Source organism: Magnolia sinica, chromosome 4 (genome assembly GCF_029962835.1).
Source record: "Magnolia sinica isolate HGM2019 chromosome 4, MsV1, whole genome shotgun sequence".
Taxonomy (NCBI): Eukaryota; Viridiplantae; Streptophyta; class Magnoliopsida; order Magnoliales; family Magnoliaceae; genus Magnolia; species Magnolia sinica.
Genome location: NC_080576.1, coordinates 28,968,233 through 28,984,886, shown reverse-complemented (window position 1 = coordinate 28,984,886; position 16,654 = coordinate 28,968,233). Strand labels below are relative to the sequence as shown.

At 39.8% G+C, this 16,654-nt stretch overlaps 1 protein-coding gene across 3 annotated transcripts; it reads right to left on the bottom strand.

Annotated features, from left to right (window-relative positions):
• Positions 1–777: 777 nt before the first annotated feature.
• Positions 778–16,226, bottom strand: LOC131242918 (plastid division protein CDP1, chloroplastic). 3 transcript variants are annotated; one of them, XM_058241897.1, is made up of 12 exons: positions 15,650–16,226; positions 7,107–7,220; positions 6,698–6,835; positions 5,814–5,918; positions 5,576–5,698; positions 5,123–5,491; positions 4,952–5,047; positions 4,723–4,851; positions 2,667–2,732; positions 1,795–2,577; positions 1,494–1,684; positions 778–1,403 (listed from the first exon to the last, which is right to left on the bottom strand). In XM_058241897.1, exons 1-12 carry the CDS (start codon positions 15,932–15,934, stop codon positions 1,319–1,321), a joined length of 2,484 nt encoding a protein of 827 aa, XP_058097880.1. In that variant the 5' UTR covers positions 15,935–16,226; the 3' UTR covers positions 778–1,318. The 3 variants fall into 3 exon arrangements, with proteins under 3 accessions (XP_058097880.1, XP_058097879.1, XP_058097881.1); XM_058241896.1 differs by having other exon boundaries at positions 1,768–2,577; positions 15,650–16,224; XM_058241898.1 differs by lacking the exon at positions 7,107–7,220 and having other exon boundaries at positions 1,768–2,577.
• Between the last annotated feature and the right edge of the window lie 428 nt (positions 16,227–16,654).

Sequence of the window (16,654 nt, the reverse complement as noted above, 5' to 3'; positions counted from 1 at the left end):
ACGCCCATAGAATCTATCTTATTGTTTCACCTGGTTGTTCTTAATTGTGGTTATCTTCCTCCAAGGATGTTTTTGGATACAAAAGCAAGGTGTCTAGAAACCAGTCCTATGGTTTAGACCAAAAAGCTTAGAGTGTGTTTGGTTGCACCAAATATGATGAACGAAACGCACCCTTGACCATCTCAACTCTCTTTACTTCTCAGTATACACTATTGTATCACTCCACATGAAACGTAGTGGCTAGTAAATAAGCATCAGTACAAATCACAGTTAAAAATAGAGGCCATAACAAATCATAAAAATAAACAGATTTCACTTGTAAAGGTTGCACCAAATAACAACACGCTATATCTGTCAGTGTCTCAGTGACCAGCGATTATTAACAACTTTCTCTTTCCAAAGTCCATTTCTTTGCGTCCCAAATCAAACCGCTTTCCTCCTATTCAACATTAAAGCTAGGAGTGTCCAACATTTCGATGTAACATGAATGATGGTGTACTTGTCTCAGTCTTCTTACACTATTTTAAGTGTTCTCCTTATTTTAGGCATGTTATTTTATATTTCTAATACCACATTGCATTTATTCCAAATTCATTATCATAGTCAGATTAGGAGCATTAGCACAAACGCAAATAAATATTACCGCATCATAAAAGCCGGATGCTCAACCAATGCAGACGAGTGAAGCCACCAATATAGAAGATGCATCACAGCCAAAGGCGTTGGTAAATTGTTATAGAGTCACAAAAGTTTGCTGTTTTCGACAAACACACGTGATAATATCATCAACAACTACATTTTCTGACCAAAGATTTCAGTCAACATGCAAATATAATGAAGGGGAAAAAAATGGCACATACCTTTCAGATTAAATTGTGAATTACAGTAATGAAAAATATACAGTGTTAAAACTAGAAGTGGATATGAACACCATCGGAGCATTGATCGAAGGAAGCAGAAGTCACAAGATTGGTTAGATGTGGTATTGGTAGATAGGAAAGAACACAAGAATGCTGAAGTTGCTTCAAACACATTGAGTAATTATATCGCTTTGACCGCCAGCAGATACCTTGAGAGCAGCTTCGATGACTAGACGAACCAAGACCTGAAGAAGTCAAAGCTAAAACATTGCCTAAGTACTAATGTACAGATCAGCGGATGGTAATGTGCAACCCATTTCTTCTCAGATGGCTCTCAAGATCTTACTCCCCGGTCCTCATAATCAATGGCCAATGATATCAGCTTCATTCTCTAAGAAACAGAGAGGAATTGTTTGCAGGATACAGCCAATCTATGTCTGCATATTGAGGGAGATTTCTCAAGCTGGAGTTTGAATACCACCTCCACAAAATCTCCATGAACCATCAAATTGTCTTTTTAGAAAATACTGGGTTTTATATGTGCTGCAATCACAATTCAAGAGAAAATAAGCAACAATCAAATGAGAAAGAAGATAATAGTAAGCCTTGTAATCAATTTTAGATTCCAGTCACCTATAGTAATTTGGGTTCTTTGGCTGAGATTCATCCACAAGCTCTGCAGCTTCCTCCAGGACAGCCTCAACTTCTGCCATCTCTCTACCAATCCCATCTGATATAATCTCAGCCCGCATGATGGACAATCTCAGTAGAACAAACCTCCAATAGCATGACCTGGACTTCGCAGAGTCCGCTAGACTTTGCCACTGCCAACCAAAGATGCATGTAAAAACAACAAACAATAATGTGATGGGATGACTTAAATTCATCAAATCATGTTTTTAATAACCTGAGCAAGCATCGTTTCTGCAAGGACCTCAGGAAGGATATGAATTTGATGATTAGGTCCGAGAACCTCAGCTTTGATGGCTTGCCATTGCTTCACCAACGCTTCAGCTTCCTCCAGTGGCATATCTCTCTTCCGCAACGCGTTACCAGCAACAGCAGCTGCCTTAGCGAAAGACGAAAGATCATCAGCAGGCCATGGATTTTCAATAGTTCCTGCATCAGGCGGATGCTTGAGCTGCTTCTTAAACATTACCAACAGCTCCCCAAGCCTTCCAACTATACCATTCCTGCTGTTAATACAAGCAGGACCAGTTTTGTAATGTGGTGAACACTCCGTGGTCCAAGAAAGAGTGTTGGTCTTCATCTCTGGCTTAGAGGAATGCCATTTGGATGGGCTTCTCATCAGTCCAAACTGCATGCACAATAGCTTACATGTAGTGAAAACAAAGCATCCCACTACAGTGACTAGAGTGATCCTCCCAATAATATCATGTGTGGCCCACCAACTTTCAAAGATTTTCTTCTGATGTGTTCCCAGGTTTCTCTTCAGTTGAATAGGCGGAGCAGTATTACCACCACTACTCTTTCCCACCGTCAATTGGCTCTGCAAGTTAGCTGGAGCCAGTTGCTTTACAGCAGATCCTAGATGTCGTGTAGAATTCATATGCAGAAGAGGTTCCTCAGAAGTTCTAGGGTCAGGTGAAAAAACAAAAGACAATGATCTATTGCTCATGCCTGGAATGGTTGGTGTGGTTCCTTTCTTTTGCTTGCCGCCATTGATAATCCTTTTTTCCCCACCGAAGAAGTTGGCCTACAGAAATGGCATGTCATGACTCGACATTTCTTCCACAGAAAAAGGGTGTTTGGTTACGTTTTGATGCTGCAAGCTAAAAGACTCACCAAAGATGGAGAGCAATCCCGTGTGTCTGGAAAGACACCAAGCACTGTATCCTTCAGCCATATTTCCTGGTCAATTTCAGCAGGCCATCTGGCATAAGACAATTTCAACCCTAAGGCAAGCATGTTAAGTCTGATGGTGGCGGGCAACTGGGCTCATTTAATAAATGGCACAAGATACCTCATTCCTCTAAAGCATATATTGCAAAGAACTTCTAAAGAGATGACTGACAAATGAATTAACAGCTAATCTCAACAAGCAATAAAGGAGAAGATATGAAGGAGATGAACAAATGCTAAGAACTACAAATCCCAGCTAATCACTGAAACCTGAATCGTGTTAGGTTGTAATAATGACAAAGGGAAGACCACAGGTTGAACCTCAATGAGATTGTTCTGGTAATGTCTTTGAAGCTTCCCCCCAACCCCCCAGTTTCTTCCAGGCTCCAAACCACAGATAATGTGATTTTAAAGGCAGATAAACTTTATGAAAGGTTGAATCAACACAGTCACAACAGAAAAAGAAGGCAATCCCATGTGATTTTGAGGCACCAAAACAAGAGAAACCAGAGCAAAAGCCATACCAATTGGAAAATAGCATTCAGGTAGTGGAAATGATTTGCATCCAACAATGGTTGCATATTAAGTTAAACAGTTACGAACAAATTCTTGCATTAATTCAGCCCAAGTAAACATAATTGCCGACTTCAGAGAAACATCAAATTTCTGCATATGATCTCATGTATGAAATGTTACATCAATGATTTGAAGAAAAGAGGGTGCAACACTTACAATAGGAAACAACAACACAAGTATATACAAAAAAGAAGGGAAGGAAGAAAAGAGTACATGCTAATACTCAACCGACAGGTCAAACCAGTATTAAGCGTAACCCTTATTCAAGAGTTGAGATCTTCCAACCTAGGAGCATTTTGTGAGATTTGCCATCAACCATCTACGATGGAGCTCATCAGATCAACGATGAGATGGATAAGATTAACGAGACGCCACTGATTGATTTTACACCATTGATGTGATGGCTAAGACTGATTCTGTATGATTTTTATACAATACCACCCATTAAGTAGCCCACTAGAACAATGTCATCATAAAACGTTATCCACATTTATGGTGGAGATGCAAAAGGTGGATATACTCGTTGCAATTTTATTTTTTGAAACATAATTTTGAATATTTATATGACAAATACAACTTCTTACAAAGACTCATGACAGTGGAGAGATTGAGAAGGATGGCACCCATAGAATTCAATCTGGATGCAAGAAAAGGAGACGTGTCTCAGGAGTTTTATGTGCTTGTCGAGCACCACTCAAACAGGAAGGAAAATTTTAGAGGATAGCTATATTACCAGGGACAGAATGTTGGGCAGTAGAGGAACAACATGTTCATAGGATGAGTGTAGCTAAAATGAGGTTGTTGAAATGGATGAGTGGCAAGACCAAGCATAGAATTAGAAATGAATGCATTTGAGGGAACATACACCAATAGGAAATAAGATGCGGTAACAAGAAATGAATGCATCCTGAGATTAGTTCTATGCTTCCTTAGATTAAAACTAAACAGATGCAATCTCATTTCATATATAAATAACATTATCTGCTTTTATATTAGTATACTGCAGATGCTTAGTAGTATGGAATCAAGCAACCACCATCATCCTATCCCTATGTACCACGCGTTGGATGAAGTAGCAGACGGCATGCCCATTCCAGTACCATGTGCCAGAGCAACCCGTGATCGACCTTGGATTATCCCCTTATATCACACTTAAAAGACAGAGAAAGAAAGAATACTCTTTAGCTAAAGATAGTTTTTCAAGGCTGTCCTAGTATTTTTTTTATACCATTAATTCCCTGGCTTTGCAATTACTTCATACATTGTGTTTACTCTCTATAAATAAAGTGAAAAAATAGTATCAAATAAAACCTTGAGGGTCAATATAAATTTTTATACCTGATCTCAAGAATTTTGAATACATTTTCTTAAAAGCACAGCAATTCAAAATGTAATGTATAAAACCGTACACTATATGACATACCAATGATTGTCTTATGCTGGCACTATCTTTGACTACTTTGTCTGAAACTGTTGTTTCAAAACTCCTTGAAGCCCGAGTACCATTAGTCTCAAGCTGCCGAAGCCTTTCAGCAGCCTCAGCCTCACCACCCTGCGAGCCCATGATTAATTTTCTGAGCCCGTGATTGATTTTGTGAACACCCTAATTTAGAAAAGAAAAAGAAAAAAAAAAAGCATGCAAAAACATATACCTGCCCGAGAAGGAGTGAGCAAAGAGCTTCCTCAAATTTCAAATCAATCCCTTCAGATGCTACCAAACACTCACAAATAGTTTTTGCTTTATTGATCTGCATGACATGCACAAGATTCACATAAAATAGCCTCAATTAGAAAAGCTATGAGAAGTTAGGGAAAGGAAATACCAGATCTGTTTGTCTGCTTGAAAATCCATGACCAATATGGGCTATCACTGCCATGTAGAAACAATTGAAATCAATAACAACCCTTTGGTTCTGGGACTCAAGTGATTTCTTGTTCTTACGAGTAACAGCCAATTCATCCCAATGAAGAAGATCTACTATTTCAGTAGCCATCAGCTTATTAAGTGACTGGCTCAAGAAGCATGGCCAATCCTGAACTCGGCAGGAAGTTTCAACTTCAAGGCCCTGCCTGAGCAATTCACGCAAGGCCGCCATTGCACCCCGTCTCCGTTCAGAATTTTCAGGCGTGTTAGGCATGTTTAGCAGCTCCAATGTGCAAGCAGGTGCAAGCTCCTCCAAGGATTCTTCAATCTATAACCGAGGCAAAACAAAATTCATTTTTAATGATGAATACAAAGTGGGAGCTGAAAGTCATTTAAATGAAAAGAAGTTTACCTGTGCTAACAATGGCATTTTCCCTAAAGAACTTTTAGTCCGGAGTAGATACTGAGCCCGAGCAAGGGCCTCAAATCCTTGGGATACTTTGTTTTTCTCAAAACCGGTCTTTGCAATTGAACACTTCAAAAAAAAAGAACAAGGAGAGAGAAGTGAAAAGTAAAAATCAGCTAGGAAAAAGTAACTATCTGCATATTTATCAATCTATATATCTATAAAAATTGTTGGTGTATCTTACCTCAGCCAGCGCCATAGAAAGAACCAAATCATGAGTATATGGCTTTGAATCTGGGTGCTGTAGAGCTGCTCGGCCAATTTCTAGCACCAGTCTCTCTTCTCCAACCTGTACCAGTGATCAAGATATGATTATTCTCAACTTCAAGAAACTACAGAAATGGAGGATACTCTGAGGTTACAAGGCAAACTTAGGCCCTGTTTGGTTGCCACTAAAAAATGCATTCATCTCATTTTAGTTAACAGTAATTAATGCATTAGAGATTTTGGTACGGATTAAAAATAATAACCCAAAATTTATACAAAACCATGATCTCTAATTAATCCGTACCAAAATCTCTAATGCATAAATTACTGTCAACTAAAATGAGATGAACTCATTTTTAAGTGGCAACCAAAGAAGTCCTTAACATTTTTATATCCTCACTTTCAAAAATAAAAATTTGCCCTTCAAAAATAAAAAATAAAACTAAAAACTAGAGGACCTTATTTGTACTTAAAACACATGAGAAAATATGCCAAACCAACCAACACAATGGGTTAAGCTGGACAACTGCAAAGACAGTCTATTTTTAGCAAATTATTGAAGGAAGCCTCCCTGTGTCCAAACTAATAGATTAAAAGCAATTTAAGCAACCAAATAACCGTAGAAAGCCACGAGGTACTGAATTTCCCTTGATAAATGTAATTTTTTTTAAACGAGCACACAGCATGACAGTCATTATAAAGCATAAAATTAGGGTTTTGTTCATCAGTGTATTTGGGAACGGCTTCCAGTAATTTATTAGATTTTCTCATTTCTCCTTGACTAGAGTGACAGCTTGACAATCCACATGGTGAGTTAACAGGGGCAACTCAGGAGCCAAATAGGCTGTCGATAAGTTTTACCTCTTGCAGTAGGCACAGAGCACCAGGCAGCCAAGCCCATGGAATGCGGAGGGGGGATTTCGGTGGAATCTTTTCCCTTGCATTACCAGCATACTCTGGTTCGAAAAGAAGCTTATCTCTCACATCCATCAAAACATCCTGGTACATCAACATATAAAACAAAAATGAAAGTTGCAATCAATTCAGCTCAATCAAAAGATCCTGGTAGACCAACATATAAAATAAGAACGAAAATTGCAATAAATTCAGTTAAATCCTCTATGAATCTAAAAATGGATCTTTCTAATAACAAAGTTCTAATTGGAGAAGGCAGAAAAACACAAGAAACTACATTCATGAGATACAAATCAGTAGATCCAGAAAATAATTACATTGATCAAAAGAAAAGGATCGATCAGTTTCCCACTACCTGGCGGGACACAACGACGTCCAAGGTGTACCCTTCTTCAATCTCTGTGCCTTTCAGGTCCATCACTGACTTAACAATTTCATCTTTCTCTGCATGATTAGGAACACCTACAATCTGCAGTGACCCAAATAAATTCAATATAAACAAAACCAAAGGGTAAAAAAGTGAAACAGTATTCCTACTGAATCCACAACTCCTACCAGCATAAACCTGATAGAGTTTGCTCCTGAGTGAGGAAGATTCCCAAAAGCCAAGCATTCAATAAAATTTGAAGCATGTAGCAGGAGATCAAAATAGGAATATTCTCATTTTCTCACACTACATCTAACCTATTTGAATTTCCCTCCGGAAAAGCATCCACCAAATTATCCCTAGGGATAATGAATCTTTGTTTTCATGTTGCAATGCTATTTCTCTATGTGATCAGGAACTCTATGAAAATTTATTGTTGTCACTCTCGATCTAATTTCCAAGGTTAGAAAATTCAGTTTCTGATAGGCCAATCCATTAATATTGGACCCATATGGGCTGATGCAGCCATATCGGATCCATAATGGCCGAGGCCAATACTCGATACGGGTGAAACTGATGTCCTTGAAAACTGGTGGACATATTAGCAGAGAGAGGTCATATCAATGATGTTATGTAACACGGTCACTTTTCCATTTTTTTTCTTCCCTCTCTTTTTGCCTATTCTCTTCATTCCAAGCATAGAGGAAGCCCAAAAACTAATTATTGACTAAAGTTGCAGCTATTTTGGAGATAGAAACGCAAGGTTTGAGTGCCATTTGATGAATTGAAATAGAATGGACCATTTTCGAGAATATTGAAACGGGGCAAGCCATCACTTTTAGTTCTCCTCTTCCTTCTATTACATCTCAACGTAATGACCATAATCCAACAAATCTTGCTTGATTCGTGTTCAACCAGGGCTTACTTGGTTTATTTTTCCCAAATTTGAAGTTTATAACTATTTTTTTCTTCTTGCGGATTTTCATCCGATTAGAATTGTGCATATTGAACAGATAAATTGCAAGTTTTTTACACAGTAAATTAGTATATATCATGCGCTTCAAAGGTGTTACCCCGCTGGAGGGGGGTGGGAGTGACCCCCCACAGCGAAACATACAAGGGGGTGCCGTCGTGAACTTGGATTCAGTAGAGACAACACACATGCAATTACTAATAATAACATGTTGGTCATTGTATCACAATAATGATGTTATAACCCCCTGTCTCATCTCTTTTAGGCTTAATACTGTTTGTCACGAGAGAAGCAAATGCCGTCGCCGATGATGAGTCCTTTACTTTTAGGTAAGAAACCATAAGATGGGTCCGACTTTGAGGGGGTGTGGCCTCCTTAGTTGCTATATAAATAATGGTGATTCTTTATTTATTTACTTATTCAAAGAAGGTAACTATATAAGTATAGTGAAAGAGAGAGAAGAGAACAATATGTTGAGAGAAGAGAGGGACCCATCTCAGGGTTGACACCCCCACTCTCCCTCTTTTTTATTAATGATTTTTCATAATGACAAAAGTGCCCTTAATAAATAAAATAAAATTATTTTTTTTAAAAAAAAAAAAAGCAAGATTCCCCATCATGTCCTAAACCACTATTGACAAAAGGGCATGCACAGAAACAAATCTAAGCGAGGCAAGGTGGGCCATATAATGGTCCACCCCACATTTACATCCATTAACACTCCCCCTCAAGTTGGAGCATAGATGTTGTCGATGCAAAGCTTGGAGCATATGCATGCAACTTGATTGTGACGAAGAACCTTAGTGAACACATCAACAAGTTGATCCTGAAATCAAGTGTATGGTGTAGAGATTTCATCACTGGAGACTTTCTCATGTATAAAGTGATGATCGACTTCGATGTGTTTAGTTCTTTCATGATAGACCGGACTATTGAAGATGTGGTATGCCACCCAATTATCATAAAATAAATGCACAGAAAGACACATTGTAAACCCCTTTCCTGCAATAGTTTCTTGATCCACATGAACTCACAGGTGGTATGAGCCCTTGCTCTATATTCTGCTTCAACACTTGATCAGGCCACGACACTCTATTTCTTGTTCTTCTACGTGACTAGATCTCCTCCCACAAACATGTAATACCCAATAGTGGACCGTTTATCTAATAAAGAACTTGTCCAAACTGCATCAAAGTATCCCATGACCTAAATATGATCATTCCGTTTATACAAAATTCCCTACCCTAGTGCTCCTTTAAGATATCACAAAATTCAAATAATTACATCCATGTGAAGTACTCTCATAGAACTCCTAAACTGGCTCACCTTCCTCACAGCATAAGATATGTTTGGTCAAGTGATGGTTAAGTATATAAGTTTTTCAATTAATCTTCTATACCTCAATGAGTCTTCCGCTGCATCTCCTTGATCACTTACAAGTTTGTGATTAAGATCCATTGGTGTATTGACCGGCCTAATACCAAGAAGGCTTGTATGTTATTAATGGTATTTTATTAAAAAGAGGCATTGAGATAGCATAGAAAATCACAACCTCGCCTTTATACCAGAGGCCCATTCCACTACAAAAAGTTTTGGCTTCTTGAAAACCTCCCCCAACGAACCAGTCTTATTCCAAAAGCACCAACCATTTCTTCCCCCCCAAAGGCTCGCCACCAAAGCCAAATCTCCAACTCACCCTTCTTTTTTCCATAGTCCAACAACACGTCATGCTAAGAGGAGGTAACCAACTATTCCCAGCATTACACATGATACATTAAATAGCCTAAGGAAGCTTGCCCGCACCTTTTGAGCAAAAGGGCAGTGTATGAAGAGGTGGTCCATTGATTCCACATTTGTCAAGAACAACACAAAATTGTTGAAAATCACCATTGACATTTTGGAGGATGTCAATGGCCATGACCCTCTTTCTCCTAGCTAGCCAAACAAAAATTGCTACTTTCGGAGGAGCACCATAGGACCAAACATAAGATGTATGAACACATCTCTCCCACTGATGAAGACCAAAGCATCTTGTAGAAAGAACATACGAGAAGCATCCTAACTTCTCCATTTTCCACACCATTCTATCCTAATACTCCACCACTAGTCCCAAGACGCAGCTTCAAAGACACCCCCGAAGCTTCACATACCCTACTTTCTCGTCAAGCAAGATCCTACAACGAGGGATCCAAACCACACCACCTCCACCAAGGGGTCCTTTGAAAGTGGTGAATTGGTGTGCATTGGAAAAAAGTACAGTTGTTTGGTTGGTGTGAAATGAAATCGGTTGTATATGGAAAGCTGATTTTTTGTGTTTTGAAATCACTTTGTTTTGTGGTGTTGAATCAATGGTAAATGAAAAGATGGCTTTCTGTTTAAAGGCAGGACAGTCACATGAGTAACAAAGGTGTTGCTAGGCTACTAATCTGTTGTACACGTGGCATGCTAATCAAGGTATCCCGTATCGGTATCGGTTGGCATAATGGTGCCCTCCAAAACCGATACAGATACGGGGGGCGTAATGGTGATGCAGGGACGTAACGGCCCGTAACGGCGCAAACTTTTTTTTTTTTGCCAAAAAAATATGAAAAAATATGGATTAAATCCAGAATATTCTAAGCATTCCAAATATGCATTCATTTATAAATTGGAACATATTTATCAGGGTGTAACGGTCCACTCTTTGGTGAGAAGTTGTATCGAACTGTCTGATTAATTTTTGAACCAAGTAACCTAAATTTGACTACAAAATTCATATATTTAATTTTCTATATATCTAATTTATATACTTAACAATTTCATATCTTTCTCCCAATAGTTCTTTAAAAAAATGAAATTAAATTCAGGTAGATGGCGTTGCCAATTTCGGGCTGACTTGGAGGACCAATCTATACCCCAAATTAACCTCAAATTCATGCAATTTATTGCCATTATCCCACTTATGTATTGGTGGACATTTATTGGATAGTGAATCATGAAAAAAATCAAAAGGCCCTATTTTAAAAAATAAAAGTCCACAAAATAACAATTAAAACTATTCAAATAATTTGATTTTGGCATTGTGAGTTAGCAATTACAGTTCATAATTTAATTGGTAAATTTTAAGTTAATATACGTCTCGTGTACAATTTTTTAAGGGCCCGAATTAGGCGGGACTCGGATTGTGAAGTGTAGCACACGTGTCAAAGTTTTTTGGGCCCCACCCATGATGAATGTGTTATATCTAAACCGTCCATTCATTTGACGAGATCATCTTAAGGCTTGACACGAAAAATAATACAGATCTAATTATCAAGTGGACCACACTGCAAAAAGCAGTGGGGGATTGAACGTCTACCATTGAAACCTTTTTTGGGATCACAGAACTTTTGGATCAATATGAAATTTGTTTTTCATCTTCATTCAGGTCTTTTTGACCTTATGAACGGATTGGATGGAAAATAAATGTTATGGTGGGCCTACGAATTGTTTAACGGTGAAAATCATCATCTCCACTGTTATTTTTGGTGTGGTCCAGAAGATCTTTGGATACGATTCATTTTTTGGGTAATGCTTTAAAATGATATTTAAAAATAGATGAACGGCGTAGATATAATAAATACATTGCTGTGGAGCCCATATAACTTTGATCTCCTTTGAACCGTTCGTACAACTCGGAGCTCGAGGAGTGTCAGCGCTCGTCTTAGCATGACACGTAGCTACAGTAGCTAAGCTGGTGTGTGGTACACCTGTAAAAAATAAAAAAAAAAAATAATAATAAAAAAAAAAAGGAGAGAGGGAAAGAGGGAAAGAACAGAGAGAGAGAGAGAGAGAGAGAGAGAGAGAGAAGAAGAAGAAAACAAAGGCTGCAGCCGCAGCAGGGCCGCTGCTGTCCGAGAAGAGGAGGAAGAAGAAGAAGAAGAAAAAGAAAGAGAAGAAGAAAGGTAGGTTTTTTTCTTCTTTTTTTTCTTCTTTTTTTTCAAGGCCCATAACAGCTGTTACGGTTACAATATCGGCCCATCGCCTGTTACGCCCCCGTATAGCGTAGTGGGCCCCACCGTTACCATTACGTATCGGTCGTTACAGCCGATACGTAACCGATTTGGGATACCTTGACGCTAATGACACCCCCATGCAATAGACCGTTAAAAAGCATCGGTGCATCACGTTGTCTGAGATCCTTACGTGGCCACATGATGCTCATAATTTCATTTTTGGCCAAAGTATATACTATATATTTCAATGGGCTTATTACAATCATTCTGTCAAATGTCATATACCTACACTAATTTGGGGCATTAAAGTTGATTTACATAATCTCATAACCTCCCACTAGATCTGAAAATTATGAATAGGGCCCTGCTAGGTAAATGGATGTGGAGATTGGGTTCAGATCGAGCCAGCTTGTGGAATAGAATCATTAAAAGTAAATACAGGTCCTCAGTGGGAGGATGGTGGACTAAAGTCTCTTCAGTGCACAGAGTCTCTGCAGTATGGAGAGGTATCTTGTCCTCTAAAAGACACGTTCTAGCTGGGACTAGTATAGTGGTTGGAAAAGGCGATAAAACTTGTTTTTGGGAAGATCGATGGGCGGGAGGATCCCCTCTCAAGGAAGAATTTCCCAATCTGTATTGTTTGGCCACAAATCGCTCTATTTTGGTGGTTGATGTTATTTCTAATATTGGGGAAGTTCAGTCCTGGAACATCAAATGTAGAAGAAATCTTAATGACTGGGAGATAGAGGAATTTGTGTCCCTTTAAAGTCGTCTTTCAAGTTGTAAACCTAAACCAATCTTGTGAAGACTCTTTAGTCTGGAGGCGTGATCAGTCAGCTCCCTTTTCAGTTAAATCCCTATATGACTTTATTGATTCCGACCCATCAATTACAAAGCAGGATATGTTATGCAAAATCTGGAAGCTCAAAGTTCCCCCCAAGATATTTGTTTTTGGCTGGCTAGTTGCTAAACAGAAAGTGCTGACAGTGGATGACTTGAGGAAAAGGGGAATGATTATTCCTAACATATGCCTTTGTTGTATGAAATTTGAAGAATCAGTGAATCATTTATTTGTTCACTACATATTTTTTTCTCAAATCTGGACTTCAGTCCTCAGGTTTTTTAATTTATCCTGGTGCGCCCCCTATTCTACGGAAGATTTCTTCAAAGCTTTGCTAGGTTCCAACCTGGGTATCCAAAGCAACAAGATTTGGAAAATCTACTTGATGGCGGCTTGGTGGTCAATATGGGAACAAAGAAATGGGAAATGCTTCAACAATATTTCCAACCCCGTGGATTTCTCTCTTCAGAAAGTGCAACAGTATTTAGCAGACTGGGCCCATAATTTTCTCTTTATCAAAGATTGTAATCTGTTTTCTTTCGGAGGTTCCCTTTCTCGCTAACTCAGCAGGAAGGTCCTCCCTCTCTGTAATCCCTCTAATCTCTGTTACCTTTAATAATAATAATAATAAAAAGAAGTTGATTTACGTAATCGAATTCAGGCTTATGTGAATATACTACAAAATTCCTATGCATTCCAATTACAGACTACCAAAAACATTTTTGGATTCCAATTGCAAGCTGTCAAACACAACTGGGGATTCCAATTCACATGGATTCCATGGCAATTGTTATTTGGATTCCAATTCACACTTACCTGTTATTATGGTGTGTGCTTCTGGAGGAGCATGCATGCAAGAAAATTAGCCAAAGGCATGCGTTCATGAGCCCATGCTAAAGTTTCAATCAATTCCTGCCAATATCCACGCCAGGAAATTAAGAACATAAATCCAGTAGCCCAAACAAGATGAAATGACCCCTAAGGCAAAAGCATTGAGAAACTAGGATATTTCTTTTTGTAGATAGGCTCACCGAGCGAGGGAACTCAATGTAGAGTACAATCTCCCTAACCCACCATCCGACAATATAGCACCTATACTTGCTACCACCTTTCTCCACAAAGATCCTTCTTCTGACCCAAAACTCCACGGAGGAAGACCAAGGTATGTCGATGGTTCTCATTTTACACCAAAAAACCACCACCATGTGCTCTACCTCTTCCTTAGACATCCAGATCCAAACATCTCGCTATTGGTAATATCGACTTTCAATCCCGACACCATTTCTGAACATCTAATAGTCCTTTTTAGTTATCTACCATACGTGTGTTTGCGTGAAGGGAAAAAAAAAAACGAAATGGTGTCATAAGCAAATTGAAGATGGGAAATCGACAGGCTTACACTCATCCTAAACCCTCGAATGGGACCAACCTCCTGCCCTTTTTCTAACATCCTACCTAGTGCTTCCACCACTACTAAAAATAAAAATTGAGAGAGTAGGTCCCCCTGCCAAATACCTCTCGAGCTTTAAATAAAAAATAATAAATCCTTTGGGGGACCCATTAACCAGCAAAGAGAATCTAGCCAACCATAAACACTCTCACCTCCATCCTCTCCGCCTCAAACACATTATATGACACTCAAGAATTTCCGAAATATGGTTGCTACCCCCATTAGACCTACTAGTGTGAAGTCCTTCAAACTGCTGCACCCATAACCTTCAAGATGATAGCAATGAAGGAAGCCCATATCCCTGCCGATAGCCAACCCCCCTCGTGGAATTCCGACATGAAGCTCATCAAGTCACTTTTCACCACTTCCCAAAAAACCCAAATGAAGGCCATAGGGAAGCCATGTGGACCCAAAGCCTTGTCCCTTCCCAACAATTCTACTGCACTTCTTCCGCGGTGAATGGTGTCTCAAGCGAGTTGGCATTTGCATTTGAATGATGCTTGAATGTCATGTTGTCTGGCCTTGGCCTCTCCCACACTTCACCCATTAAGAACTCCTTATAAAACTGGACCACTAAACCACAAACTTGGTCTTTCCCCTCCATCCTCTCACCTCCCACTTCAATGCAACTAATTTTCTTGTTCCTAGCCCAAGCATTGGCGATGCAATGGAAGGATCTCATGTTTTTGTTGCCCTTCTTGAGCCAAGGGGTTCTTGACAGCTATCTCCATTTGACATCATCCTCCTTTAGTCAATTTGAATATTCGAGAGAGTTCCACCCTCAAGGCCCTTTCTTCTGCCTTCAATTCCTCCCCTTCCACCTTAATATCAATCACCTGAACACCCTTATGAATATTTTCCGTCTCAGCCCCCCAACTCCCCAGAACCTCTTTCTTCCACCCATTAATTTTAACTTTCAAAAGTACAAGTTTCTGTTACAATTTGAAAATTACTTAAGATCCTAAGAGTTTCATTCTGTCAGTTGTGTTTGGCAAACCCAGAATTGGAATCCGATTCCCAGGAATTTGCAAGCCAGCTTTCCAGAAAGAATCATAAGTGGCTTAAAATCAGGAACTGAATCCCGTATGATATCATATGCATCAGCGAATAGGTTAGCTAAAGGAGGAGCTTCCCACTCCACTACGTAGTGGGGAATTCTTCTTTTATCTAATGTCATTTTTGCATTTTCAATAGTAGTCCTTGATTTGAAAGAAAAAAGAAAAAAAAAAGTGAAAGCAGCAAAAGGAAGAAGAAAGAAAGAGAGAAACGAGAACGCGAAGGAAACCCGCCAACCTGATGGCAAGTAACAGGAATCTCCACACCAGTGCGTATCTGCCCACTCTCGACAGTCTGCGACTCAGTCACTTTCAACCTCCCGCGTCCAATGACCACCCGCTGCTTCCTCCGCAATCCGATCGGTAAAAGCCCACCCAAAGCCCGTGCATTGCCAGTTCCAACATCCGCGAGAGGATTACCGACGACGAAACGGATGCTGGCGGCCGAATTCTTCTGCTCCTCGGGAATACCGATCCGATAACAACACGCCGAGCAGCTCAGCATCAAATGAGACAATGCCATGCCCAGAAAGAAGGGAGGAAGAAAACCTAAACCATTCCAGAAGCGCTCTCTTTAACTCAGAGGGGAAGAAAGAGAGGGAGATGGAAAGAGAAACGGATTGAAATGTAAATAGATTGCATTTGGGTGATCACGTTTGGGAAGATCAAAATGCTATTTTAGGGTTTTAGACAGACAGAGAGAGAGAGAAAGAGAAAGAGAGAAAGAGAGAGAAAGAGAAGCTTTGGCGACTGCCTTTTTCAGGGAGAAATCGGTGGCGCAACGGGCAAACGCAGGTTACGCAACCACAGCGACTCGGCTTTGAGTAAGCGGACCGGCGGAAATGAGATCGATATCGGGCCTCGCCGCGCACGTGCCGACTATGCCCACATGTACCAGATCTCAGCCTTTCGTCAGGTGGGACCCACCTTCTAAATGGGTTTTCCGAAACCGAGACGGGAGCGAATTAGGTGAGACCCGGTCTACCGACGTGGGTGAGACCCCTGTCTGCGGGGACCCACTGTGATGTATGTGACTACATCCACGCCGTCCATCCGTATTGAAAGCTCATTTTAGGCATGATCCAAAAAATGAAGCAGTTCCAAATCACAGATGGACCATAGTACAGGAAACAGTGGCGATTGACCGCTAAAATATTTTTGTGGGCCACAAAAGCTTTGGATCAAGATGACATTTGCGTGATCTCTTCATCTAAGCGTTGTGACCTTATCAAAAGGTTGGATG

Excerpts from the sequence above, each read along its gene's own strand:
- LOC131242918 (XM_058241896.1), bottom strand. The coding sequence starts at position 15,934 with ATGGCATTGTCTCATTTGATGCTGAGCTGCTCGGCGTGTTGTTATCGG. Across the intron at positions 4,852-4,951 it reads GCTCACTCCTTCTCGGGCAG|GGTGGTGAGGCTGAGGCTGC; the intron begins GTATATGTTTTT and ends ATGGGCTCGCAG. Across the intron at positions 2,578-2,666 it reads GGGATTGCTCTCCATCTTTG|GCCAACTTCTTCGGTGGGGA; the intron begins GTGAGTCTTTTA and ends CCATTTCTGTAG.